Source organism: Suricata suricatta, chromosome 17, assembly GCF_006229205.1.
Source record: "Suricata suricatta isolate VVHF042 chromosome 17, meerkat_22Aug2017_6uvM2_HiC, whole genome shotgun sequence".
Classification (NCBI taxonomy): domain Eukaryota; kingdom Metazoa; phylum Chordata; class Mammalia; order Carnivora; family Herpestidae; genus Suricata; species Suricata suricatta.
Window position 1 is genome coordinate 47024203 of NC_043716.1, and position 27688 is coordinate 47051890.

Consider the following 27688-nt stretch of genomic DNA (forward strand, 5'->3'; position numbering starts at 1 on the left):
GCTTGAAGAATCAGAGGTGAGGGTGTGGCGGAGCACAGGGGAGACAGGAGACAGGACAACCGTGAGGAATCGGGGGACACAGGCATCAAGAGCAGGGAGAGGGTCAAAAGTCAGCAATCAGGAAGTCTGGGAACTGACAGAGTGAATGCAGAGCGGACTAGAGGTGGGGGAGGGGGGCGGCAGGCTGTCCAAGGAGACAAGAATCGGAGGAGGCCATCTGCCCTGCCTCAGACCTCCTGACCAGGAGCAGATCACACAGTTCACAGGGTCCGGGGCAAAATGTAGACGCAGGACCGCGTGTCCAAAGGCAGCATGAAGAATTGTAAGACGGTGGCAGGAGAGCATGGAACCAAGCGCAGGGCTCTACTGAGCACGGAGCCGTGGGCCCAGCGCAGGTGGCTCTCCCGTGATGCTGACCCTAGAACTCAGGCCGTGGTTGGGGGAGAGAGCGGAACTGGTGGGATTCAGGGGGAGGTCTCCGCAGACCTGGAAGACCCAAACATAATCCCGTCTGGGCATGCTGGGGCAAGTTGCTCAATTTCTCTGCTTCCATTTCATTGCACAAAAAATGTTACTGATACTACCTCTCTTAGCATGCCACTGTAAGAATGAAATCCTGGAAGGAAAATTCTGGAAGCAAAAGCTTCCAGAAACACCCCCCCCATTGGACATGAGAACACGTCAGGCAGGACATCCAGGGGGCTCGGAGGCCGCGGGGCTGAGGTTTCAATCCCAGCTCCACCCTTTCTGAGCCACCGTGAGTCGGGGATGGGTCGCACCCTCTCAGCCCTCCTCCTCCACGATGAGGAGTGGCAGCCCTCATTCCCGCCTGAGGCTGCTGTGACTCTACGCCGAGCTCTGACAGGGGTGAGGCACCCGGAACTGTCGGCCAAAATGAGCCGTTGGGGCTGTCCCTTCCAGCCAGCGCTGGTCCTAGGAAGAGAGCTCTCTGTCCCCAGTGCGTGGGAGTAAGCAGGGGGCTTTCTCTCACGGAGGGCTCCAGGCTGAGGGCTCTGAAGAACACAGGATGCCACCCTCTGCAGCCACACTTCTGTCTTTCACCCAAAGACTGGTGTGCACACCGGTGTGAACAGGGCTGTTTAATGGTCTAGACGAGGGAGGCTTGGACCCTCCTCCTCCACTTCCAACCCAGTGGAAATAGAAGGTGGAAGGGCGGAAGAGGAACCTGGCTAAGTACAGCCCCGGAGAGCGGGGTGTAGGGCCTCCAGGACCCATCAGTTAGGTCTCTCCCGGCATGGCGGCAGGTCCCGTAAGGACAGCCACTGTCTGTGGAGTGACCTCAACACGTTTGATACCATTCTAGACACTTCACATAAGTGATCTCGTGTAATCCTCTGAGGAAGGGACTCTTGTTAGGCCCATTTTATAGGTAAGGAAACTGAGGCTTTGAATGGCTCAAGAGCTGATCCGAGGTCCCATGTCCAGGGAGAGGCAGAGCTCGGATTCACCCTGAGGTCAAAGCTCTCTTTGGTGCAGCACACTGGCCCTCATCACAACGTGACCATCGTCACCCTATCGGGGTCAGAAGAGGAAGGGCCAGCCCTGGGCAAACCACTGCCTACGGCCTGGCTACGGCCCAGCCGCCATGGGGTCTCCTCAGTGGAATAAAGGGAAGACGGGGGCTGAGTGTGCCACACGGCATGGGGACTGAGAGAAGACACGCTCTCCAGGTGCAGCCCTTGGCCCACGGCCAGCTCCCCCCTGCGCCAGGCAGCCACACCCCCCAGCGGCCACCAGACAGGAGGCGGGCCACCCAGGGCCCTAGACACCTGCCAACCTAACAGTCTTCTTTCTTGTGCCTGATGCTGTTCATTTCTTTTGGGTGATTTGCCTCCATTTAAGGAAAACAGGTGTCTTTTCTAGAATTCTCGAATTCTCAGAAATGGCCTCTCTCTTCAAACCAGCAATGAGAGCTCGTCTCTGACATGAGACAAAAATCTGAAAGCCCAAGACCTCGTGGAGACACTTCACGTTCTCTCGACCCTCTGCCCTCCTGGCAGATCAACCCAGGAAAACAGGGGACGTTCAGTCAGACGGGGGGAAATGTTGCCAACAGATCCAACATGGCACCGGCCTCTGGCCCCCCGACGGCTGGGCCTGGCACACGGGGGCCGCCTGGGCAGGAGGGGCCCCGCTGGCGTGAGAATTACTGCTTTTTGTTCTTCAGAATATTCCAGAGCAGCCAAAGTGTAGACAGGAAAAGAGAGCTGGTGGGAGAGAGAGAGAGAGAGAGACAAGATGAAGGGTAAACAAAGTGAGAGAGCCCCCATGTCAAACACGCCCAGGGCCGGGACAGCCCCCCGCCATCACACGCTGTCTGGAGCTGAGGGTACAGCCAGCGTCCGCTAGCCTCGGGTGGCGGTGCCGCAGTGACCTCCCCTCCTGGCTGCCCTCGGGCACGGACGTGCTGCCCCGGCGACCAGGGGCCTGGCCCGGCGCCCGCAGTGGCCCCGAGCGGCGCAGAGGATGGAGGTGCGCAACTCAGAGCGGGAGTCAAGGCCTCCCGCACCGCGCATGCACACGCACACAGATACACACGCAAACGCGTGCGCATGCACACACACAGATACGCGCACACGGACACATGCACGCACACAGAGACACAAACATACACACACATATCCACACACACTGACACGGGCACACACACACAGACACACACACACACACACACACACACACACACACACAAACACACAGGTGAGCCGTTTCCCGCTGCCTAGGGTCAGAGAACAGTGATACACTTTCCAGCTGTGCTCTCCCCTCCTCCACACCACAGAGGTTTCCAGAACTGTCCGTTATCCATTTAACAAAAAAAAAAAAAAAAAAAAAGCCAATCTTCCACCTCAGTTCAGTATTTTCCTTGATAATTCTGTTTCCATAGCAACCCCGCCTACGAGGCCTCAGCAATTACTGTCATCTGCTGAGGGGAACGCGGAAAAAGCCATGAAGGCAGACAGTGCCGTGTGTGTATCGAAGGAAGGGCCACTTAAAGTTGTCAACCCAGGGACCTAGTGGTGCTCCAGGGGACACGCCCTTTGGGAACTCAATGTCCCCGCTCCACATGAACTCCATCCCTAAACTCAAACCTCTGTCTCACGCACTGGTGGTCCCCACAGTCATCATGAGTTCCAGGTCCCTTCTTCCTCCTTTCTGGCACATTCCTCTCACCTCCAAACTCAAGCCTTTGGGCACTGCCGAGCTTACAGGTGACACATGAGACTAAAACGTCTCTGACCCCTTGCTGCCCAAGGACAACATTAGAGAGAAAGCAATGAAACCATCTAAGATTAGTTTAAGTGGGTTTGAGGCCCCATGGACCTCAACTGGGGCCATGTTGTCCCCCAGGGCACCTTGGAGACACTTGTGATGGTCAGGACTGGGAGTCTGTCCGGGAAGCCCCTGGACTTCCTGGCATCCAGTGGGCAGAGTCCAGAGATGGTCCTCAACATCCTACAACATGTAGGAAATCCCCCAAGGAATTATTTGGCCCCAAAGAATAGCACCATGCTTGAGAAACCCTACCCCAGATGCTCACTGTTTCAACAGCATACACACTGCATTTCTTTAAATAAAAAACTGTCATAGGAAAATGGCCATCGATCATCAGTGGTGGCCTATCTGGGAAAAGGGTCCTTGCAAAACTGAAAGCATATGGGAATCTTTGCAAAGGTCCCACCCTACTGAGAGGCAAAAGGAAGTGTGACATTCCAGGTCATGTGGTTTAAATCCAAAGTTGATTCAAGGGTTTTGAGCCTGGGGCATATAGTCTCCAGAGGGTCTGGAAAGTGGCTGAAGTTGTGTGCAAAATGTATGTCTGGGCATCTTTGGGCAGAATGGGTTCATAACTTTCATCAGATTTTTAATGGAACTGCCTCATAAAAGTCCGAAGACCAACCACCTAGATCCCATCTGCACTGACTTGCACACTACATTTGCTCCTCTCCCATCATGCAAGACCCGTAGCCTCCTGCCTTCCTGACACTGGGATCACAAGATATCTCTTGGTAGCCTTAAAGGGGAGACATCATAGGCAACAGACATGCGGACACCTTCCCAGCCTAAGAACCTGACCTTGGCCCTGCCCAAAGGATGCAGCAGAGACCTACCTGGTTTACCTGAACTTCATTCGGATTGGTCACTCGGTCCAGGCCATAGTCCAGCACGTTGTTCATTCCCGGCTGAGTGGAATAAAAACAACATAAGGACCACCACTGGAAAAGCCCCCAGTTGGTTATGATTCACTCTGGGTCTTGGCCAAGCTTCCAATTATAAGACTGGGCTAAGAAGAGCTTGTGGCTTACCCCACGGGTGCTACAAGCTTCTAGAAGATGCTCTAGGTGAGCTGGTAGCTGGTAAGCTCATGGGTTTGTTCCACTACCACAGCATCCCCAGAGCCCAACACAGTAAGATGGATGGATAGGTGGACAGGTGTATGATTGGGTCGGGGGAGGTGAATTGATAGATAAATTTATAGATGGATGGATCTATGGATGGATGGATGGATGGTTGCATGGACAAATGAGAGGCAAGATGGATGGATGGACGGACGGACGGACGGACGGATGGATGGATGGATGGATGGACAGACAGATTGACAGATGGACGGATGGATGGTTACATGGATGAATGAAAGGCAAGATGGACACTCAATAAGAGTTCACTGGGATTGGTCCATGGGTCTCTGACTCCTCTGGCAGTGCTCCTTTGCCACCCTACAGTTCAGTACTTTGGAGAGCCCAGGCTTCACTCATACACATTTGGGTTCCCATCCTGGATCTACCACTTTCTAGCTGTAAGGAAGATTTTGGAAACTATTTCTCCTCTCTATACTTGCTACCCCTCCTGAGAAATGGAGGTGATCCCTCCAACCTGTCAAGTTCCTGCTGAGGATTTAGCAAGATGACCTGTGAAGCTCTAACCAGACAGTAGCTATAACTGAGCAAGGGCTTGTATTCATTTTAGGACCATGTACATAAAGGCCTGGCCCAAAACAGGCCTCAGTCTTTACCAGCTCCCCCAACACTCCAGCTTGGTCTCCCCCAAATTCTTGGCCAAAAAGTTGGGTGTTTCACTTCCTTCTCTGTTAGTTTGGTGCAGGCACCCATCAAATTCTCAATACATGTGCTTAACCAGCCTTTCCATGCTGATGCAGAGGCCGGAGGCCACTGAACTTCCTCCCCATCAGATTCAACCCCAATGGGATTTGCCACATTTTCAGCTCAGAATTGTGGCTCCCAAATAAAATACATGATGCCCAGTTAAGTGTGAATGTCAGCTAAACAACAAATAATTTTGATACACTATTTATATAAAAATATATTCCATGTGTTTTTTGGTATAAAATACAATCAACATAAAAATATTGTGACATAAATCATTTGCTGTTTATCTGAAATTCCAATCGAACTGGGCATCCTCTATTTTACCTGCCAAATCTGCCAACTTAGCTCAGCAGGCTACCACGGGGTAAGTACTGGGCACATGGACTAGGCAAGGAAGAGAAAAAAGAAAGAAGTAGAAAGTGGGTGGGGAGGAAGATGGGGGAAGGGAGTGGCCACTCCCACTCCAGCTGTCACATGTGGACTTCCATGGACAAATACTCATCAGCACTTCCCATGGCTGGCACTGGGCTCAGCTCCGAGGGCCCCTGGGCAATGTGACACCTCGAGGCAGCCCCAGCTGGCATCTCAAGGCACTTCCCATCTTATGGGCAAGGTGGCCACTTGGCAACTCCTCACACAAATGATCCATTACAGTTGTGAATGGCAAGTGCTATGAGGGACAATACAGAAGTCCAAGCCAGCTCTCCAGGGGATCTAGCCTAGCACAGAAGCGGGGCCGGGGGTCATCAGCATCCGTCTCCTTCCCTAAAGTGAGCTCTAGGAATTGCCCTTTCCATCTGTACAAAGAAATCCCCCCAGGGTAACGGAAGATGGACACTCACAGCCTATGCTCTTGGCACCTCTACAACCTTAGCGGCTTCAGTGTGGTGGTCTGCTCCAGTCTTGAATTCGTCTCCAAATCTTTGCTTTGAACTTGACCCATGCTCTGACATAAATTCAGCGTCCCCACCACTCAAAGGTGCATTACTGTGATCAGCACAGGGCTGCCCTCGGCTGCCCAGACCAGATGGCCTCTGACTCTCAGAGCTGTCGCCACCCAGTGGTCTGTAGCATTCTGTCCAGTGCCAGCCCCTCCTGGCTCTCCTGCACTCAGCACACAGCGTCGCATGCCCCTTTGGCTGCCCTGTCTCCTGCCTCCTCCCCACATCTCCAAGGTATCAGTTTGCTCCCAACTGAGCTGTGGTCCAGTCCCAGTGCCCTGACTTCAAACCCCTGCTAGGGGGCGCCTTTCTCCCTCTGCTGGTTTGGAAGGCTCCCTGGGTCCACTCATTTGTTCATTGATTCATCGGGTAGCATAAAGTCTTTGTTCCCCACGACAGTCACCACTGCTGATGCAGGTTCGGGCGCACAAGAGGGTGCTGACTGCCAGTGCACAGGAAACATGGGCAAAGATACCCCTGCGGTGGGTGGGCGGCCAGCAGACAAGGAGACGTGTGGATGCGTCCAGCCCCAGGGCCACACACGGAGAGCCCACAAGGACAGCCAGCGCCCCACCCCACCCCCGTGAGTGCCAGGGTGGGATGCCCCAAGAACACCTCCTGGGCATAAGCCAAAGAGGCAATTTGCTAAATGCCTCATAATTCAGGCGAGGAAAGGACCTCTGTACCCCCAACGACTGCTCCGTGAGGAGGCGACATCCCCAGAATCAGCATCCCAGAGCCCACCAGGAGCTGATGGACACTCTTTGGTGACACTCCACACGTCCCTCCTGTGCCTTTTCCTCCTCTCCCTCATTGTCTCTCTTTTCCCTAATGTACCAGGTCAGACCTTTCTGGTGCATGGAACAGAAAACAAATCATAAAATGCCACATAGCTCCATAAACAAAATGAAGCAGGGGAAAGAGACAGGGAGGAGACTGCACCCGGAGACCAGTCTTGGCTGGAATGTCACTTCTGTGGAGAGGTGGCCCCGGGCCCTGATCTTGGCTCAGGGCCCCGGCCTCTTTCAGGCAGTGCTGACATTCTGTACGGGACACACTCATGCATTCAATGTTGTCCGTCTTCATCCTTCCACCGGACTGTGAGCCCCTGAAGGGCTATCCTGGCTCATAAGTCAAATATCCCCGTTGCCTAGTGAGCACTTGGCACAGAGAGGCCATTTCTGATCATTTGGATCAGAGTGCTGGAACTTTCCATCTGTTTTTATGATATAACATTATATGTTGGACCACTTTCCTGGGTCAATAAATGGCCTTGGGAAATGCTATTTCAGTAATTTAGTAATTTAATCACAATGTTCCTTCATGTGGATATAATCTTATATTTAAAGGGCTTTTTTTTTTTGAGAGATCAAGAGAGGGAGGGAAGGAGAGAGAGAGGGAGAGAGAGAAAGAGAGAGAGAATCCTAAGCAGGCTCCATGCTCAGTGGGGAGCCAGACATAGGGCTCCATCCCACAACTGTGAGCTTATGACCTGAGCTAAAATCAAGAGTTGGACGCTTAACCAACTGAGCCACCCAGGTGCCCCTTAAAGATTTAAATCTATCAAGGCGCCTGGGTGGCTCAGTCAGTTAAGCATCCGACTTCAGCTCAGGTCATGTTCTGATAGTTCATGAGTTTGAGCCCCGAGTCGGGCTCCATGCTTATAGCCTGGAGCCTGCTTCGGATTCTGTCTCCTTCTCTCTCTCTTCCCCTCCCCCATTAGTGTTTTCTCTTTTTCTCTCTCTCCATTCTATCTCTCAAAAATAAATAAAACATTAAAAATTTTAAAGAAAAGACTTAACTCTATTATTTACTTAAATTTGTTTTGCCCTTTGTCTGGTTGGACATTCAGCCCAACCTCGTCAGAAAATGGAAGGCAGACACTCTCTTCTCTGGTGACTGTCAGAATCTGCGGTTGACACGAAGGCCATTCGGCTTGATACTCGGACAAGCGATCGCATGATTTAGCGCGCACACCACCTGCATCGCTGGACCACATCCATCATATATCCACGGTGCAGATGTCAGCCACCATCACCTCCGAGACACAGAAGTCACAGCCGGCGCAGCTAAGATGCCCAGAAAGCCCCCCGATGCTTGGCATCCTGCCCAGATGCCACAGGTAAAAACAGGGGGAGGAATGTCACTTTCCTTCATCATCCTCCCCGTCTAGACCCAGTGCCAGCACCTCCATGCTGAGTTACAGGCAGCGTTTGGGCTCGGGATGGGGGGGTGGGTGAGATCCCTTGGCCCCCACCTCCCACATCTCCGGGGGGTGGTCCTGCCCTCTGTCCGTGCGGATGTCTGTGCTACAGATCAATCACCGTTCGCGGCGCCCGCTCAGCACTTAAGCCTCATCTCTGCAAGAGTGCTGCTGGCCCGCAACCGCAATGTGGACCGCGCCCCTCGAGCTGGGAGAGAGGACCACGTGTGGGTGCACCTCCTAGAGCAGGAGCTGTCGGACAGATGTGGATTCACATCCCAGTGCTGTGCAACCTACTGACCATCTCTGAGCCTCGATCGCCCCATCCGGATAACAGAGATGGGGAGACTCCCTATTTGACTGCATTGCCATCAGGTAAATGGGATCATCCGCACCAAGAGCTTAACCCGGGCGGGTGCTCGAGGACTCTTTACACCCGCACCCACCTCTGGCCCAGAGTCAGGGCCCTTGAAGGTTTCACAGAGCACTGAACAGATGGGCGGACTGCTGAGTCACGGCAAACCGTGTCCCACGCTATGACAGTTGGTTACGGACGGTCCACAGGCTGGCGGCTCTGCACTGCACGGAGCCAGAAGCTTTGTTTGCCCGCCTGGCTGTTTTCCCACTGAAGTGACATGTGTTTGGACCTCCTGGAGACAGTCTGACAGCTCTAGGCCCCTGGGCTTCGTGGGTCTGTCAGTCCAACTGCTCAATTTCTAGGCTGAGACGGACTCCAAACAGGATGCTCCTCAAACAGAACATTCCACCAGGAAGTGGACAGGGTTTTAAGAAAGTCAGGGAGATGGGGGCACCGGGGTGGCTCAGGTGGTTAAGCATCTGACTTCAACTCAGGTCATTATCTCACGGTTCGTGAGTTTGAGCCCCGCATCGGGCTCTGTGCTGACAGCTCAGAGCCTGGAGCCTGCTTCGGATTCTGTGTCTCCCCTTCTCTCTGCCCCTCCTCCACTTGCACTCTGTCTCTGCCTCTGTCTCTCTCTCTCTCTCAAAAATAAATAAACATTAAAAAAAAATGTCAGGGAGAACAAGACCCAAATGCACCGCAGCCTCAACTTTGACTGCGGGTCCAGTTTTGACCTAGGGGAGCAGCACTGATGAAAACTGGATGTGAAAATGGTTTTGTGTCCACAGGGTTTTAAAACTGCTCCGGGAACATCAGAACATCATGGTGAACTTGGCTCCCAATGCTATCAAAGAGGAACTGGGCACCTCTGAACCCTGGCATCATGTTTGTTGGCGCCACAGTGATTCATGCAAAGTTCTAATGACCGAGGGGGTTACGAAAAGGCCTTCGATGCACTAAGACATCCGTGACACTGTCATGGGCGGCATGTGAGCCTAGGGACTGGACAGAGAGCTCTGCCGTCGGCAGGCTCAGATCCTCTGACACTCACTAGCTGTGAGACTTTGGCAACATCGCTGAGCCTCAGCCTCCTTATCAGCAGAAAGGGACTAATCCTGTCACCTTCTACACGGCGCTGCAAAGCTGAAACCAGAGAACACAGAAGGATGCTAGCGCAGTGCCCGACACACAGTTATGCGCTCAGCTGGGTCCGCTGTGATGATGATGATGACCATGATGGTGGCAGCAACAGTGACAATGATGCCGGTGGAGGCGGAAGAAGTGGGAGCAGTGGGAAGGGGTTGGAGGCGGGGGGGGGGGGGCGGTAAATGACACTGGAAGGCAATAATCATAAAGTCACATCGTCAAATTTAGGGACTTGTGCCTCATACTGTGGGGAGTTGCCAGCCAGCTGCCTGGGGTGGGGGCTGAGAGCCGGTCCCAGGAGACGTGGGGAGAACTCAGATCATCTGCTTTTCACTATGTTCCCTACAGGCCCCGTGGCTGCAGGGACAGAGGGGAGGAGGGAGGCTGGGGAGGATCCTGTGCGCAGCCAGTCGATGTCACTTTGCAGGCAATGCGGTCACCCCGGTATGTCCCCACCATGGAGTAACTGCACGTACTCCAGAAGCCATTCTCCACCCTGCAAGGAGCAGGGTCCCCTCCATCGCGAGGGCCACAGGCACTGGGGCACCTTGCCAAGTGAGTGACTTACCCGCCATTTGCCCTGATCCTCACCAAGGCTCCCCCTATAGGAACAGGTGACAGGCTGAGCAAAGATCTCACTCCTGAGCTACAAGGGGGAGGGGCGGGGAAGGCGAGCTTGGCTGTTTCTCCAGGACCCTGTCATCCTGGTCAGCACTCCTTCACCCACGCCCTGGGGACCTGCATCGGGCGCCCGCTAACCGGTCTGTCTAGGGGAAGGAAACCTGAAACAAAGCAAAACCCGCCAGCCTCATGGGGGTCAACCCCAGGACCTTCACCTCAGCAACGAGGCGTGCAATCAAGGACACCACAGATCGAACACCATATGCAAGATCTGGTTTAGAAAGAAAATAAGCAAAATGGCCAAAATCTGATGAGCTCAAAATTCACAAGTCCAGAAGCTTTGGCGCCGTGGCGGCTCTGAGAACTCGGCCACCCGGCGGACAGGAACGTGGAGGACGAAGAGGAATGACATTAGCTTTAACCTCTTTGCTTCTCAGAACCTTGTAGCGACCTGTAGGCAGCACCTGCATCTGATACAGGAGTAAACTGAGGCAGCAGCATTCCTCAGGGGGTGACTGTGACAGCCTGCTTCTCTGCGCTGGGGGCGGGGCTACCTCTTCCCAGTAACCAGCCATAACAAGTTTCATCACTTATACACAGCTTGTCACTCTGGGCCACTTAAAGTCCCCAAGCCAGAGGCGCAGGAGACACAACGCACACTCATCCCTTCCCGCCCCCTCCCACCTCAGCTGCCGGGGAAGGATCCAGAAAAGCAAAAGGAGAGGGAGCAAGTGACACAAGGCATGGCTTGGGCTATGCGGATTTCCAGTTCCCTACGGCATTTTACGTGAAGCCTGCGTTCTAGTTTTTTCTTCTTGAGTTCTTTTCCCAAGGTATCATGGCACGTGCGCGCACACACACGCACACACGCACACATGCACACATGCACACACACGTACACACACTCCCGCCTCTCATAAGAGGCAGGCTATGGTCATTCAGGGTCCTCCCCTGGGTGACTCCACTTAGACTCAACACCAACAGACCAACAAATGAACCACAAGCTCATTCCTTCGAGGTTGCCTCTTTCTTCTTCCGCCAAGAGGCACCTGGATGCTAACCCAGCGCTAAGCAGCCACTCTTGCTGATTCAATTCCAGCCCCAGAGGGAGATGAGTGAGCAAAAGGGATGGTGAGGACAGGGCGCCGAGATGGGTGGGACCAGGAAGGACAATACTCACAGGGCACCGGTGAACCAGCCAGTATGCCTTCTCCTGACAATCCAACGCATACCTGTCTGCTTTATTTCTTTCCTTCCCGGTCCTGAGAAACCAAAAGCCACACGAAGGCCAGTAAGACTTTGCACCATTTGCTCAGCGATGCACCCCATCCCTGGTGCCCCAGACCAGTCCCCCGCTTCTCCAAGTCATCCGTGTTTGTCAAAATCCTAACAAGAACAGCAAACGCTAATATTGCACTTACGTGCTACACCTGTTTCATGCAATTGCCCCAGTGACCCTGTCTCCCTCGCAGCTCAGCGGATGGAGGTAAAGGCGGACTGAATGCCCCCTCCGCGACAGCCACATCACCGTGACTCAGCCCCAGAATCAAATCCCCTCCACCTTCACCACCAGAGCGGGTGTGGACGACATTCTGGGCTGACGTCGGACCACCTGGCTCAACACTTCCCTGCTTTGATTAACACCGTGGTCAACACCCGAACAGGTAGGCAGCAGGCAATGCCAGAGGTTGCTGCCAGGGACAGTGCTGGGCTCGCGGTGAAGGTGGGGTGTCCGTGCATCTCCCTCCTTGTCATTTCCGCTCTGTCACTTCAGAGAGTTCGTGCCAAGTCAGGGTTTTTCCCAAACCCAGCTTATTAGGGTAAAAGGCTACGTATTTTCCATCTTATCTCTCTCTCCCTCTTCTCCCATTACAGATAGAAAATGATGCTGCACTCTCCTACAGAAGTCGGGCAACGTTAATTATGGTGCCAGGGGCACGATTTCCTGCGCTGGCGCGGCTGTGCTGGTTTACCAGGCAACGTGGGATGCCGTACATGCCCTCCGGAAGACGGAGACGGCAGATTTACCTGCCAGCTAATGTATCATCACTGACGTCATCCGCACGTAGAGAGCCTGGTGGGGGGAGAGTGCCATTCCAGTAGGGTGCTCTGCCAACTTCCTCCGGAAATTAAATACAAACCCCATCCCTCTACTTCCCCCTGCCAGCCTAACTGGATTTTCCAGCAGATTCACTACCCCGTGTCCTCAGGAGGATGGGCCGCAGGCGGCCTGGAGCGCGGTGGGGTTTCCAGGATGCTGGAGAGTCTTACAGATGTAGTCAATCGCTAATTTACAGTAATGGTTCCTTTCTGGCTTCTTCTTTGGCTCTTGTGTGACAGATGTCGTTGGAGGAGAGTTGTGATGAATGGAATCCAAAAGAACCGGTAAATAATCTTAGGGTGTCCTCTTAGGATCTTTTTTTAGCAACAGTATCACCTAATGAATCATTGACTCATGTATTTATTGATCTCGTGCTACGCTCAAAGCACTGGGTGTACGCTGGTGAACCAAACAGACTGTTAGAGACTGAATGTGTTCTCCCAAATTCCTATGTGGAAGCCCTAACCTCCACTGTGACAGCATCTGGAGATGGGGCCTTTAGGAGGTTCTTAGAGGAGGACATGAGGGTACAGTCCTCATGATGGAATTAGTGCCCGGTCACAGGGGACGATTTTCCTCCCTCTCTCACAGGAGGACACAAGACAGCAGCCATCTGAGAATCAGAAAGAGGGTCCTCACCAGAAACTAAACCTTGCCGTAACCTTGAGCTTGTACCTCCTAGCCTCCAAAACTGTGAGAAAGTAAACGTCTGCTGTTTAAGGCCCTCAGCATATAGCGTTCTGTCGTGGGGGTCGGAGCTAACACACAGACATATTCCACGCCTTTCAGCAGCTTCTGGTCTGAACATCGCACAAATAGTCAAGAAATGAATATAAAAAACGTCTGGGTGGCTCAGTCGGCTAAGCATCCAGTATCATCTCAGGTCATGATCTCGAGAGGTTCATGAGTTCGAGCCCCGCTGTCAGTGCAGAGCCCACTTCAGAGCCTCCATCCCTCCCTCTGTCCCTTCCCTGCTTGCATTCACTTGCTCTCTGTCTCAAAAATAAATAAACATTGAAAAAAAAAAAGAAAGAAAGAAAGAAAATGGCGCCTGAGAGGCTCAGTCGGCTTAGCATCCGACCCTTGATTTCAGCTCAGGTCATGATCCCATGGTTCATGAGTTCAAAGCCCAAAGCTCTGTGCTGACAGCATGGAGCCTGCTTGGGATTTCTCTTCCCTCGGTAGGCCCCTCCCTGACTTGTGCTCTCTATCTCAAAATAAATTTAAAGAATAGAAATAAATATAAAATTACAAACTGCATTATGAGCTCTAAGGAAAAGTTCATGGGCTCTAATACTGAATCATAGATGGTCCCTGTGGGGCTTATCAATCTGTCTACAATTCTTTGGCATTCCTTCCTCTGAGAGGAGGGTCTCTGTCCTCCTGGTTCCCAGGTGGGTTTTTTGTGGCTGTTTCAACTGAACACAATTGTCAGAAATGGCACTCTGCAATGTTTGAGGCTGGGCCCTAAAAGGTGGGACAGCCGTCATCCTCCTCATCGGAATATCTGCCCTTGAAGCTTCCAACCACCTGTAAGTAATGTGACCACCCTGATGCCGCCATGTTGTGAGGAAGCCCAAGCGGTCCAGAGGCTACAAGATGGGGCAGGAAATGCCCGGTCAGGTGTTGAGGGGCCCCAGCCCCACCCCTCCCACTGCAACCACGTGGGACACTCAGATCCAGAACTGCCCAGCCAAGCCCTTCCCAAGTTCTGGACCAACAGAAACCCTGAAAGATAATAAAGTGACTGCTGCTATTTTGAACCACAGGTTTTAGGAAGATCTGTGTGCAATAACAACAACGTATCAGAAAAGCCTCTTTGAGCATGTCACATTTGAACTGAGGTCTCTTTCTTTCAAGGGTGACAGGGCCCTATTTTTGTTTCAAAAGTGGTGGCAGGGGTGCCTGGGCAGCTCAGTCAGTTAAGCATCCAACTTCGGTTCAGGTCATCATCTCACAGTTCATGGGTTCAAGCCCCTTGTAGGGCTCTATGCTGACAGTTTGGAGCCTGGAGCCCTTAAGATTTGGTGTCTCCCTCTCTTTCTGCCCCTACCCCACTCATTCTCTCTCTCTCTCTTTCAAAAATAAATAAACATTTTAAAAAATGGCAGCAAATGGGAGCAGAAAGGCCAGTTGGGAGGATACTGCCATGGCCTGGGCGACAGTGAGGTTGGTTCCACAAGGACAGAGGAAAGGTAGGGGCACACCCTAGGAGAGGTAGGGTAGAAGGGGAGACGAGGGGTGGAAGAAATTCTGCCAGAAGTGGCAACAGGACTGGGTGACTAGACATTGGGCATGGGGACTTGTGGCTAGGGGTTCCTTGTACGGATGGGTGTAACGCTAGAGGAAGGGGTTTGGGGTGGAAAGAGAGAAACATTCAAATATGAACAAGTTATGTTTGAGGTGTGACATCAACATGTTATGAGTAAGTAGCTAGATGCTAAGTCTGGGATTCAGAAGAGAGGTCTGTGTTGAGAGGCTCAGTATAACCAAATGGCTACCTCACAAGCCAACCTACACATGCATGGCCAACCTAATTTTGTGGTGAGACCCTGTGTTTGTGCAGAGACACAGACCAATAGGAGATAAGAGAGAGAGAGAGAGGGAGAAGCTGAATTTATTTATTTTTATGAGTAACACACAACTGAGGAGGCTGGCAAGCCTAAATTCTGCAGGACATGCCAGCAACATGGAGACCCAGGGAAGGGTTGATGTTACAATTTGAGTCCAAAGGCAATCTGGAGGCAGAACTACATCTTCTTCAGAAAACCTCAGTCTTTGGGGCACCTGGGTGACTTAGTGGGTTAAGCTTCCTCTTTAGCTCAGGTCATTATCTCATGGTTCATGGGTTCAAACACCATGTCGGGCTCTGTGCTGACAGCTCAGAGCCTGGAGCCTGCTTTGGATTCTGTGTCTTCCTCTCTCTTTGCCCCTCCCCTACTCACACTCTGTCTCTCTCTATATATCAAAAATGAAAAAAAAATTTTTTAATTTTAATTTTCAAAAACCCTCAGTATTTTTGGTTAAAACCTTCACTTGATTAGACATGGCCCACCCACACTATGGAGGTAATCTGCTTTACTCCCAGTCTACTGATGTAAATGTTAACCTCATCTAAAAAATACCTTGACAGTGTCATCATAGACTGGTGGTGGCCCAGCCATCTAGGTGCCACGGCCTAGCCAAGTTGACACATAGAATTAGCCACTGCATACCCTAACACTGAAATCAGAGGCAGCCTCTGAGTTAAACAATGGAATTAGTAGGGAAAAGCTGAGTATCTCAGAAGAAAAGAGCCTTTTAGGAATTGCTCATCCCAAGGCACCTACAAATGATGGAGGAGGGGATTCCTTAGGACAGGGCAACACAGAGCTCTGTCCAGGATAAGGTCGAGTCTGAGCAGTGGGGCCTGTGGGAGCCACTAAGAATAGCCCTGGGTTGCACAGGTGGCTAGAGGGCCCTGGAAGGCATATGGCGGGGTCGCTGGAGTGCCCTGGGAAGCATATGGCAGGGTCGCTGGAGTGCCCTGGAAGGCACATGGCAGGGTCGCTGGGCCATCCTGCTCAGAGAAGAGAGGTGGAGGAGGATGAGGGGATTCCCAGCCCAGAAGAGCCTCAAAACTGGTGCATTGACTAGAGCTAAGTAATACTAGCCCAGGCTTGACCATTACCTCACAGAGTGACCTTGCCAAGGACTTCTTAACCTCTCTAAGCCTCAGTCTCCCCATTTGTGGATGTGAGGGATGACAAGAATTACTGCTGTGAGCACTTCTCTCTCACCATCATAAACAGAGATAGTACACGGAACTCACCAAGTGAAGCCTTATGAACAAACACAAGTGACGGAAAGTTAGAGCCCTCCCCGCAGCTGCTCCACCACTGACATACCCAGGCAGAAACATGTCTGCGATGACAGACCAGTTCCAGGTCTCTCAGTAATGCTCCTCTACCTGACTCTAAAGCCTTAGAGCAGACAGTCCCCCTTCGAAGCAACAAAGCCATCTGCCATTAGAATTTTTATGTTCCCCTCCCCGCAAACGGGCACTTCTGCATAACAATGTTCACCTCTTGTGATGGCTAACTTTAAGTGTCAACTTGACTGGGCCATGGGGTGCCCAGATATTTGGTCAAATGTTATTCTGGATGTGTCCCCGAGGGTGTTTTCAGCTGAGGGTATTTTAAGTTGAAGGCCTAGATGGAACAAAAAGGCTGATCTCCCCCCAAAGGAGAGGGACTCTCTCCTGCCTGGTGGCCTTTAGCTGGGACACCAGTTTTTCCTTGCCTTCAGACTCAACTGCAACGTCAGCTTCTGGGCCTCCAGCCTCTAGCCTCCAGATGAACCTATCACACCAGGTCTTCTGGACCGCCCCCGCAGCCTGCCAGCCATAGGTCTTATGACCTCTCAAACTCTGTAACTGTGTGTGTCAATTCCTTATCATAAATCTCTCAATTTACATGCATACATATATATCTATTACTTCCATTTCTCTAGAGAGCCCTAACCAAATCCACCACTACTCAGATCTCAAGGCTGTTTGATAAGATTCCACTGTCCAGCCCAACTATACACCAGCAAGGGTAGACCTTCCAGAAACTGGACTGGCCAGGGCAAATGAGCCAATGGACTCACCCATTTTGGTAAATACCTGGTCCTGGACCCCAGACCCCCTTGACTCCCCCTTATCGCAGGCACCCAGTAGGATTGTCCATCCCCACCCAAAGGCATCTGAACTTGGGCTTGACCACATGAGCTGCTTTGGCTAATGAACTGTGAACACAAGTGACATGCATCCCTTGTGACCCACATGGGCTCTGCCTCCCTCTACTCCAGCAACAGGCAAAGCCCGGTTGGTGCTGCCCCTTCAGCATGGGTCCTGGAGGGGACCACAGTGGACGTGAAGCCAAGGCAAGAAATGAGCCTGTGGTTTTGTGCTCCCGAGACTTGGGGGGACATTTGTTAGGACAGCCTAACCTCGTCCCAACGCATTCACTCTCGGCAACACCTGTGTCTGGCTCTCCCAGACAAGACAGAGCCTTCACGGGGACTTACGGCTCCAGTTCTGAAGTGGAAGGCAGGCCAACAAGAGCAGCAATGGCCGGTTCTACTGTGCAAATCCACCTAAGATCTTTTCTATGGCTCCCCGCGGCCCTCAGCACAGAATTCTCTCATGATCTGTTCCCGATAACATCTCGTGTCTCATTTGTCTTGCTTCCAGGCTCTATGCTCTCTACTCCAACCACACAAAACTGCATCAACTGGGCATTCCCCTGATTCCAAACTCTGGTTCTCTCTGCTTTGAAGATCCTTCCTCTCACTTCACCCTTCCTCTCCATCACCACCTCTGTCCTTCCCCTGGAGACCTCCTAGGCAGCCTCCAAGTTCAGTGTCGTTTCTCCAGCTCTTTCTGCAAACACCGGGGCAAGAGCCTCATCTCAGTGCAGCCAGTTTCCTTGTCCGCCTGACCCCAGACTGGGCCTTCATATGCCCCACGCCCAGACCAGTGCTTGACAATAAAAGCCCCATAAAGGTTTGTTATCATAAAAGTAAATGAAGAAAGGAAGGAGGGAGGGAGGACAAACAGAGGCAAATGTGATCTCTCACTTACTTGTATTGCTCTTTGGCCTGCATGATGACAAAGTCCCACTTGTAGTTAATTTTTTTGTTCAAGAAGTTGTAATTTTCCTAGAAATGGAGAACAAAAAGAACGCTAGGCCCCTCCACATAAGCTGTGTGCACAGGGCAGCAAGCTCTAAGTCAATGAAGGCATGCCACTGTCTCTAGACGCAGCCAAATGATCTCCCATCCAGCTTTGCAGAGGCATTCATTCAAAGGGTGGCACCAAATTCTCAAAAAGCCTTTATAATAAAAGCCACACCCTGGCTTGGATTTTTTTAAATAAATGTATCCCAAATCTGATTAGGAAGAGGAGAATAGTATGAGGGGAAATGCAGAAACTCAGTATTCAACAACAGAGCATCACAAATGCACAGACAAATCCTAACATTGGTATGATGCTGTCTCTTCAAAATACATATTTGTGAAGAATAAAGATACAGCAAGATTGTTTCTGTCTGCCCAGAAATATAGCCTTTTGAGAGATGGGTGTGTTCTTTGAGAAATCAGACTCATCCAGCCTAAAACAAATGCTACACTATTGTTTGCCCATCACAAACTCAAGTTCATATCTGTTCATCACATGATGTCCATTATCATGCATATTCATTGTCTCATTGTTTCAGGACAGCAAAGGGAAGGTAGCAGCTACCATGTGTCCAGTAGCCACTGAGGCAAGGGCTTAAATTACAGCAAAAGAAACTGAAGCTTGACATGGGGAAGAATTTACTTCAACAAGCTGCTTCTAAATAGATGGATGGATGAATAGTAGATGGATGGATGGTGGATGCATGGATGGCAGATGGATGATAGATGGATGGCATATGGGTGGTAGATGGATGTTGGATGGATGGGTAATGGATGGATAGACAGCAGTGGATGGATGGATGGGTGATGGACGGTAGATGTATGGTGCATGAACAGATAGGATGAATGGTGGATGGACAGATGGTTAGATAGTAGTTGGATGAACGGATGATGCATGAATGGATGGTGGGCAGACGGATGACGGGCAGACGGACAGATGGATGGAAGGACGGATGGATGATGAGGGTACACATGATGTAACAAAGGGGGAAGAGGAAAAAAATAGCTCAAGACTTTATTCCAATTATAATAATTTATACTTGAAAGCATCTTTGTACCTTTTCATATTCTTCTAAAATTCCTTTCTTCTTTATATTTCGCTTGGCTAGATAGATGGCTGGAAAAGAAAGCAATGACATTTTCCATGATCACCATATTTTAAAACTGCATCTGCAGCCTTTATATGCATGAGGCTGCTGTCCTTGGCTTGGTAGGGAGAAGTTTCAGCAGACCCTTGCTCCCTTCCCTGGGAACACACCCAATACAGATGTGAACGGACATAAAGGTCGTGATGACGGCAAGACAAACGTCACCAAAGTGCAGCGAGTAAATAAGTAAGCCCTACCAAAGGCATAGGGGGATGGAATTTTACCATAGTCTGTATCTTCAGCCGGCCACTGCTGGGTGGGCCAGAAATATGGCGTCTACAAAAGAAACCAGGAATCATGTAAGCACAGGCTAACAGCACTGGACTCTTGACTCAAGCCCTGTGGCTTGAGATGAAATTACTTCTGCCCCCTCCCCGACCATTTCTAAAGTTCTGATCTGTGAGGATACAAAGCCATGCAATTCCCTTCTCAGATAAGATTAATCCCATATTAACACCAACGTCAAGGCCAAAACCCACCTGAAATCGGTAGAGGCTGTTGTCAGGCTTGAGAACGAGATTCCTGGGATCTTGCAGGGGGTAAATGTAGCCATATTTGACAATAAAGTTGCCCAAGTTCTGTGCCTCTGAGAAGAAACAGTTAAGACATGGAGCTTAACAGCAGACCCCAAAGGCAGACGCTCACTGCCCAACCCCCACACAGCACCCCTAACTCTAGGAGATGTGCTCCCATCCAAACAGCACTTCATCTAAGGAGAGAGGACAATGGTTCCTGAACTTGGCTATGGGCAAATATCAGCTGGGGAACATGGTAAGAGGAAGACTTCCCCAGCTCGACCCCCAAGAATGACAACGCTTAAATCTCAGGGGGAACCGGTGAACCCAGACGTTAATGGGGACCACAGGTGGTCCACTGCAGATGCTTGAGAAGCTTCTTTGGACCCTTTGGGGCTCGAGAAGTCCCCAGGAGCAGGGAGAGAATATCTCTGACCACCAGAGAGTCCCTCACTCAAAGAGGAAAAGAAAAAGGAGGTCATGTTTATTGTCAACGTCCATCCCAGCTCCTCCCCACCTCACTTCATTTCCAAACCCACCGCCAGCGTGCTTGTTTCTAGATTTGCATCAATTAAAGGAAAACCTTCGTGGCTCTTTCTCAGAGGCACCAATAAAGCAGGTGTCTTTCCATCATCGAGAGGGAATTCCATTCCTGCAGTCCTCGGGCTCAAGGACCCAGTCAAAGTCCCATCCTGTATCTCAGCCTCCAAGCCTCAGGGAGACTTTCTCCCCAGGGCGCCTTCTTCACGTCTCACTCCCGCCATCACAGACGAGTCTCATTTTTTATGCCGTGTGATACCAAGAGCCTTTTTTCCCAGTGGGAAGTCTGTTCCTCAGATTCTTTCTATTCTGTTCCAACCCGTCCCTCAAAGTGCTGCAAACATCCTCGCTTGTGTATGATCATCACACATGCTGCCAGGCTCACAACTCCCCCACGGCCGCCTATCAGCCTGTCTCCCAGATAAAACTTGGAATCTGCAATATGCCGGCTACACACATGTCCCTCCACTGCCCTCCACACCCAGCTGAAGTCATCTCTCCCAATTCCCCCTCGTTCCCCCCTCTGTCTCATTCAGTCCATTGCTACACCATTGCTCTTGCTAGTTTCCCTCTGGGAAGACAGGCCCTCAGAACGCCCCACCACCATCCGCAAGTATCCCTTCTTCCAAGACCAGATGTATGTGTGTATCACCTCTCCAAGACTTCTGTCTTGACTGATTCTTCCCCAAAAAGAATCAGTTATTTACGAGCTCTCCATGTTTTGTATGAAACAACCATTTTTCTTCCCCAATTATCTATCATGCCTTCCAGCTTCTGATTCTGGATGCTTTACACATGCATGCCTTGTCTCTCCAATGTAAATTCCTCAGAGACAAAGGCTAGCCTCCTTTTAGTCTCTAGCCTCCGGAGATTCTCTGGTCCTTGTTGACAGAGTGCCCAACGAGCTCTCACCCAGGTTGGAGATCCAAAGTCGCTGGGCGATCCACTGGAGAACGTCACTTCCTGCAAACCAGAGGTATTTGACCATCATCAGAGCTTCCAAGCCCGTCCCCCGACCTCCACGCTCTCCTCCATGCTGGTGCCCCATTGGGTCTCCTCCAGGCTCAGCTGTGATCTCATCCCTCTTCTCAAAACTTTCAGGGCCTCCCCTCCACCGCACCCCCGTCACTACGTTCAGCCAAAACCCTGCAGCCCATAATTCAGGGTCATCCAAGATCTGACTCCAGCCAGATTTCCAGCCTCTCCTCCCCCACATACCCTCAATCTCCACCTCTCTTGGGGCACTTATGTTCTTACCTTACAATAATTTGTACACAGACTACTATTTCTCAAGTAGGAAGTAAAGAGCCTAAGTCTGAGCACTGAAAACAAACAGACCCAAAGCATGTTGTCCGTGGGGCTCCATACAGAGCCTGGTCACATGACATCAGAGCCAGGGATTAGAGGGAAAGTGGGAGTGAGCAAAGGGTAGAGGACGGTTCTCCCCGGCTCCCAAGTTCCCAGGCAGAACTCTGAGGAGTCCAAAAATTCGAAATCCAGACCCGGCCTTTCAGGTCACTGTGAAAGTACGCTGGCCAAAGCAGGAGGGTGGGACATATTTTAGGGACACTCTGTGGGTTGATTATAATTTCAGACAATGGAATGTGGGCACCACTTGGAGCCTTTCCCCGGGCTCTGCAGGTCTCAGGGCCAGCCTGGGAACAATAATGCAGAGTGAAGACTGGTGTGGAAAACAAAGGCAGGCGAGGCAGACAGGGATGAGATCAGGAGAGAAGACAAGCCCTCTCCACCTATCTCCCAAGGATTCAGATTTATCTAAGGGCCAAAGCAAGCCAAGTTCCACGAACAACCCAGAACTGCTGTAGGACCGCAAGGAAGCTATGTGCTTCCTCCTCAACCCGGGCCCTGCAGCCCCACTAGGAGAACAGACTCCTTCTACGAGGAAGGCAATAGCTTCCCCAAAGAAAGGTGAGATGTCCTGAAGGAACCACCCAATTCAGGCGCCATCTTGCAAATACCAACGACCACATTTCCCAGCAGCTTCCGCCTGCTTTCCCCAGGCCAGCCTTGGACCCCTGCCTGCATGGGTACTGGCCCACGGAACGCACCAAGAAGAAGGATCTGGGTCTGAGACCCCACTGCCTGTGTCCTTGTGGCTGGACTGCTGCACATGAATAGATAATTCCCTCCTAAGAGCTAGTGAAGGGGCATTTCTTCTGGGCCCCTCCAGGGAAGGCCCTTATCACCCACTCACACACTCTCTGGGCTTAATTACCTGCCCACAGCATGGCTAAGGAGGGACCTGTGATTCTCACCTTCCTCTCCATGTCCTGGGGCATACATGTCCGGACACTGTCTCTGTCCATGCCCACATGCCCACTGTTATTGCTTTGAGTGGGTTCTCATCTATTGCTCTCAGTTTTATTCACCCCTGGTTGGCTGTTCTCAAGCAAAAATCTTTAGCTAAAATCCTCCTTAAAATCCTAGGACTGGGTGTTCTAGATTTTCCACCCCAGATCTCCTTGAATGCTACTCGGGAGGTATGTAGACCAAGAGAGAGAGACCCAAGCAGACAGCAGCTCGATTACTGCCCTCCATCAAGGAGCCGAGGAATTTCTCATCCACTTGACCGCTTCCTGAAATAGACCAAATGAGATTACAGAACCACCAGCGTCTGCGCCACGTGGTCTGTGCTAATAGCGTGGCAGGCTCCTGCGTCAGCCTCCGTCATCCCCAGAAGCCCTGGTCACCTGCCGTCTGAGGAGTAGAGACTGATGGCCCAATGTGCTTCTCTCAGTGCTGATGCAGGGCCCTATGTCCTCTTCCAGTGGCAGCCAAAATTCAGCCACACAGGAGGATCGAGAGCAAACACGGCGGGGTCAGTCGCCTCGCCCAAGCCCAGGAACCAAGTGCGTCCTGTGTGCAAGGGAAAAAGTAGCTTCTGCACACTGACAGGGGGTAAGGGTGTGGTCACTGGAGTCACGTGGCTGGGGTCAGATCCAAGTTGCTGAGCCTCTCTGCTTCTCCATGGCCCCACCTGCAAAAGGTGGATGGTCATCTCCATCCCTAACTTTACTGTGGGCACTAAGGGACACGGGGTGGGGAACTGCTAGCTATCGCCCAGCATCAAGCATCCGTGCTTGCTGACCACGGGCACAGTACTATCTCACTTAATTCCTGCAGTCGTTCTCTCGTAGACAGGGATATGCCAATCCTGATATTTTTAAATGTTTATTTATTTATTTTTGAGAAAGAAGGAGAAAACAAGTGGAGGAGGGACAACAGAGAGAGGGAGAAAGAGAATCCAGAGCAGGCTCTGCACCATCAGTGGAGAGCCCATCACAGGGTTCAAATTCATGAGCTGTGAGATCACGACCTGAGCCGAAGTCAGATGCTTAACTGACTGAGCCACCCAGGCACCCCCACTATTCCTGCTTTTAAAATGAGAACACTGGTGGTTTGTGAGTTTGAGCCCCGTGTCAGACTCTGTACGGACAACTCAGAGCCTGGAGCCTGCTTCAGATTCTGTGTCTCCCTCTCTCTCTGCCCCTCCCCTGCTCGCAGTGTCTCTCTCTGTCTCTCAAAAATAAATAAACATTAAAAAAATGTTTTTTAATGAGCACACTGAGACTAGGGCTACATGGCTTGAAAAAGGCACCTGACAGATTCAATCCCAGGATGCCTGATTCAATGCCCAGTGCTTTCTGCACGGTGCTAGACCAGCACTGACTCATGCACTCAGCAAACTTCTATTACACCTCCCCCGTGACCAACAGCCCTGCTGAGCACCGGAATAACCCAGGTGAGAACGATGAGATATGAAGGCTCCCAATCTAATGGAGAATCCAGGCCAGAGTTAATGACAACCAGGGGCAGAGGTGGGGGGCGGGGCAGGGATCCCTTGGAGAAAATTGTCACAGGTACATCTTAAGCGCAGGAGGAGAGCAGAATCACCCATCAGTTCCTGCTCTCTGGGTGCCCGCACCACACTGGCTCCTGGCCTTTCCCGGAGGTGGCTCGTCAGTTTCCTTTTCTTCTGTGAGCTACTCTGCTCCATTCCCATCAACTAGCCAGGCTGGTCTTCCATTGCTTGCACTCACAGAAGCCTGAGTGACACACTGATGGTGGGGACGCTCTTTCTTCCAAGCAGATAGAAAGGGAAACAGGACACTGTCAGCCAGCCAAGGCCAGGGCACCTTGAGTGGAAGACAGTCAGGTGGTGGGCAGGCGCTATGTGTCAGCAGGAAACACACTCTTGACCAAAAGACCAAACTCATATGACATATGCAACAGGTTATTCAAAATCCATTCTTATTTTGTCAATATCCTCCTTCTGTCAATATCCTCCAAATGATGCTCCTTTGTCCCACATCCAGAGAAAGGAGATGCTGGTGTCATCCCCGTGGGATAGTTAAGAAGGGTGTCAGTATATTCAGACGGCTAATGGATGCATGAAAAGATGCTCAACGTCACTCATCATCAGGGAAATACAAATCAAAACCACAATGAGATACCACCTCACACCAGTCACAGTGGCTAACATTAACAACTCAGGCAACAACAGATGTTGATAAGGCTGCAGAGAAAGGGGACCCCCTCTTGTACTGTTGGTGGGAATGCAAACTGGTGCAATATGGAGGCTCCTCAAGAAATTAAAAATCGAACTACCCTACCACTCAGCAACTGCACTATTAGGTATTTATCTAAAGGATACAGAGGTGCTGATTTGAAGGGGCTCATGCACCCCAAAGTTTATAGCAGCACAATCAACAATAGCCAAAGTATGGAAAGAGCCCAAATGTTCACCAACGGATGAATGGATAAAGAAGATGTGGTGTAGATAGATAGATAGATATAGATATAGATATAGATATAGATATAGATATAGACAGTGGAATATTACCCAGCAATGAAAAAGAATGAAATCTTTCCATTTGCAACAACATGGATGGAACTGAAGCATATTATGCTAAGTGAAGTAAGTCAGTCAGAGAAAGATAAATATCAGATAATTTCACTCACATGTGAAATTTAAGAAACAAAACAGATGAACAGAGGGGAAGGGAAGGAAACCTAAGATAAAAAGAGAGAGAGGGAAGCAAACCATAAGAGACTCTTAAACACAGAGAAGAAACTGAGGGTTCCTGGAGGGGGTTGGGGTAGGGGGATGGGCTAAATGGCTGATGGGCATTAAGGAGGGCACTTTCCGGGATGAGCACTGGGTGTTTTATGAATCACTGAATTCTACTCCTGAAACCGTATTACACTGTATGTTACTTGGATTTAAATTTTTTTTTACATTTTATTTATTTTTGAGACACAGAGAGGGACAGATTGTGAGCAGGGGAGGGGCAGAGAGAGAGGGATACACAGAATCTGAAGCAGGCTCCAGGCGCTGAGCTGTCAGCACAGAGCCTGACATGGGGATCGAACCCACGAACCATGAGATCATGACCTGAGCCAAAGTCGGACACTTAACTGTCTGAGCCACCCAGGCGCCCCTAACTCAGATTTAAATTTTTTTTAATTAATTAATTAATTAATTAAAAAGAAAGGTGTCGGTATGAATCAGAAAAGAGTGGAGCAAAGACCAATTTTTTTTCTGCCAGATAGTATTTTTTTTCATGCTACCTGATTTCATGAAAACAAAGCAAACAGAAAGCAACCATAAACACTTCTTAAATGACCTCCCGGGAGAGACGGCTTCAGAAAGCGACCTACTGATTCTTCTTCTCCTTCCCCTTCTGACCCCTTCTTCAGAAGGAGACTGTGGTCCAGGAATCAGCAAACTTACTCTATAAAGAGCTGTAAATATTTTCACCTTGGGGGCCATAACTCAGTCTCTGCACAGGTATATAACTGTCATTGCAGTGTAAAAGTAGCCAAAGATAAACCAGGGACGTGGATGCGTTGCAATAAAACTTTATGTACAAACATGGACCGCCGGCTGAACTTGGACCTCCAGCCAGAGGCTGCTGTCCGCTGTGTGTGGATGGTTCTGGGCCAAGACGAAGTCACAGGGTACATTACCTGTCATGGCGTGAGGGACGCTGGTGACCAGGACCTTCTGGTTTTGCATCTTGACCCCCGTGTCGGGGTTCTGCATGTCCTTCACTAGCGCTTCAATCTGCAAAACAGAACCCGAACATCTGGCTGATCAGAACCATTTCAAAAGCCGAGCGAGGCCCCTGGGGCAGCACGGAGAGAGCAAAAGACGCACGGATGAGCGCAGAGAGCTTGCGATCGGGAGCGGGCTGGGCGCTGAGTAACCACGACACGACCGGCCTTCCGCTTGTGCTTCACAGACCCGAACCCCCCTCGCTGGGGTGGGGAGCTCCGAGAGATGCATTCTGACTTGGAGATGCTGTGCGGGCCTAGGAGGGAAGGTGGCACTTACCAGAAAGGGGCTTTGCTGGCCAGAAAGTGAGAGGACAACACGAGCCAAGGTACGGGAGCATGACAGTGCCCAAGGTGAGAGAGGAGGGACAGAAAACAGATGAAGGGCAGTCGAAGCTGGAACACGACAGATGGGAGCCAGATCACAATGGGCCTCGAATGCCGTTCGCAGAGCGTGAATTTTGCTCCAGCAGCGACTGCTAGACAGGAGCCTAATCCAGGCCAAGTTTGCAAAGTGTGGCCCAAGATAGACAGAAGAACACTGAGGCATGAAGAAATTTGCCAGTGAGGGGACACATGGGGACATCCATTCAAAGCTACTGCAATGGTCCAAGCAAGAAATAGTGGAGCTCCCACGCTTGCCACTTCCGCCCCGTGGTCTCTTCTCGGAAGAGCAGCCAGAATGAGTCTATCGATTATTCTAGAAGGTGTTACTCCTCTGCTCGAACCCCCGCAAAGGCTATTCCACTTAGAGGCAATGGTAGAGCTCCCCTACTGCTCTACGTGGCCGGGCTCTTCTGCCCTGACTCTTCTCCTACCACTGCCCACCTGGCTGCCTCCAATCCAGCCGCAATGGCCACCTTGCTGTTTTCTGGCCATGCCAACCATGTACCAGCCTCCTGCCCCAGGGCCTTTGCTCTGGCTATTCCCTGTGCTTGGACCACTCTTCCCAAGAACATACCTAGCTCACTCCCTCATCACCTGCTTCAGCTAACATTCTCAGGAGGCCTGAGACCATGCTACTTAATGCTACCACTTGGAACTCCACCCCTGGCATTCCTGACCCCTACTCGCTTTTTCCATAGCTCTCACCTTCTAACAATTCTATTGATTGTTGTTCCTTGCATGTTTCCCTTGATCCCAGAAAGTAGGCTCTTCAAGGGCAGGTCTTCTGTCCGTTATTGTCTGATGCTCTATTGTGACTGCCT

At 51.1% G+C, this 27688-nt stretch overlaps 1 protein-coding gene across 2 annotated transcripts in view; it reads right to left on the reverse strand.

Moving 5' to 3' along the window:
• RGS9 (regulator of G protein signaling 9) overlaps positions 1–27688 on the reverse strand; it is a 71006-nt gene that overhangs the window by 32839 nt on the left and 10479 nt on the right. The window contains exons 2-9 of one of the 2 annotated variants that reach the window (XM_029928923.1): positions 26394–26490; positions 21315–21365; positions 19827–19933; positions 19572–19623; positions 19258–19316; positions 18105–18181; positions 11579–11660; positions 4140–4202 (exon numbers count right to left, since the gene is read on the reverse strand). In XM_029928923.1, the coding sequence (XP_029784783.1) occupies positions 4140–4202; positions 11579–11660; positions 18105–18181; positions 19258–19316; positions 19572–19623; positions 19827–19933; positions 21315–21365; positions 26394–26490 (588 nt within the window). Of the gene's footprint in view, positions 1–4130; positions 4203–11578; positions 11661–18104; positions 18182–19257; positions 19317–19571; positions 19624–19826; positions 19934–21314; positions 21366–26393; positions 26491–27688 lie in introns of both variants that reach the window. The other variant, XM_029928922.1, reaches the window with a different exon arrangement.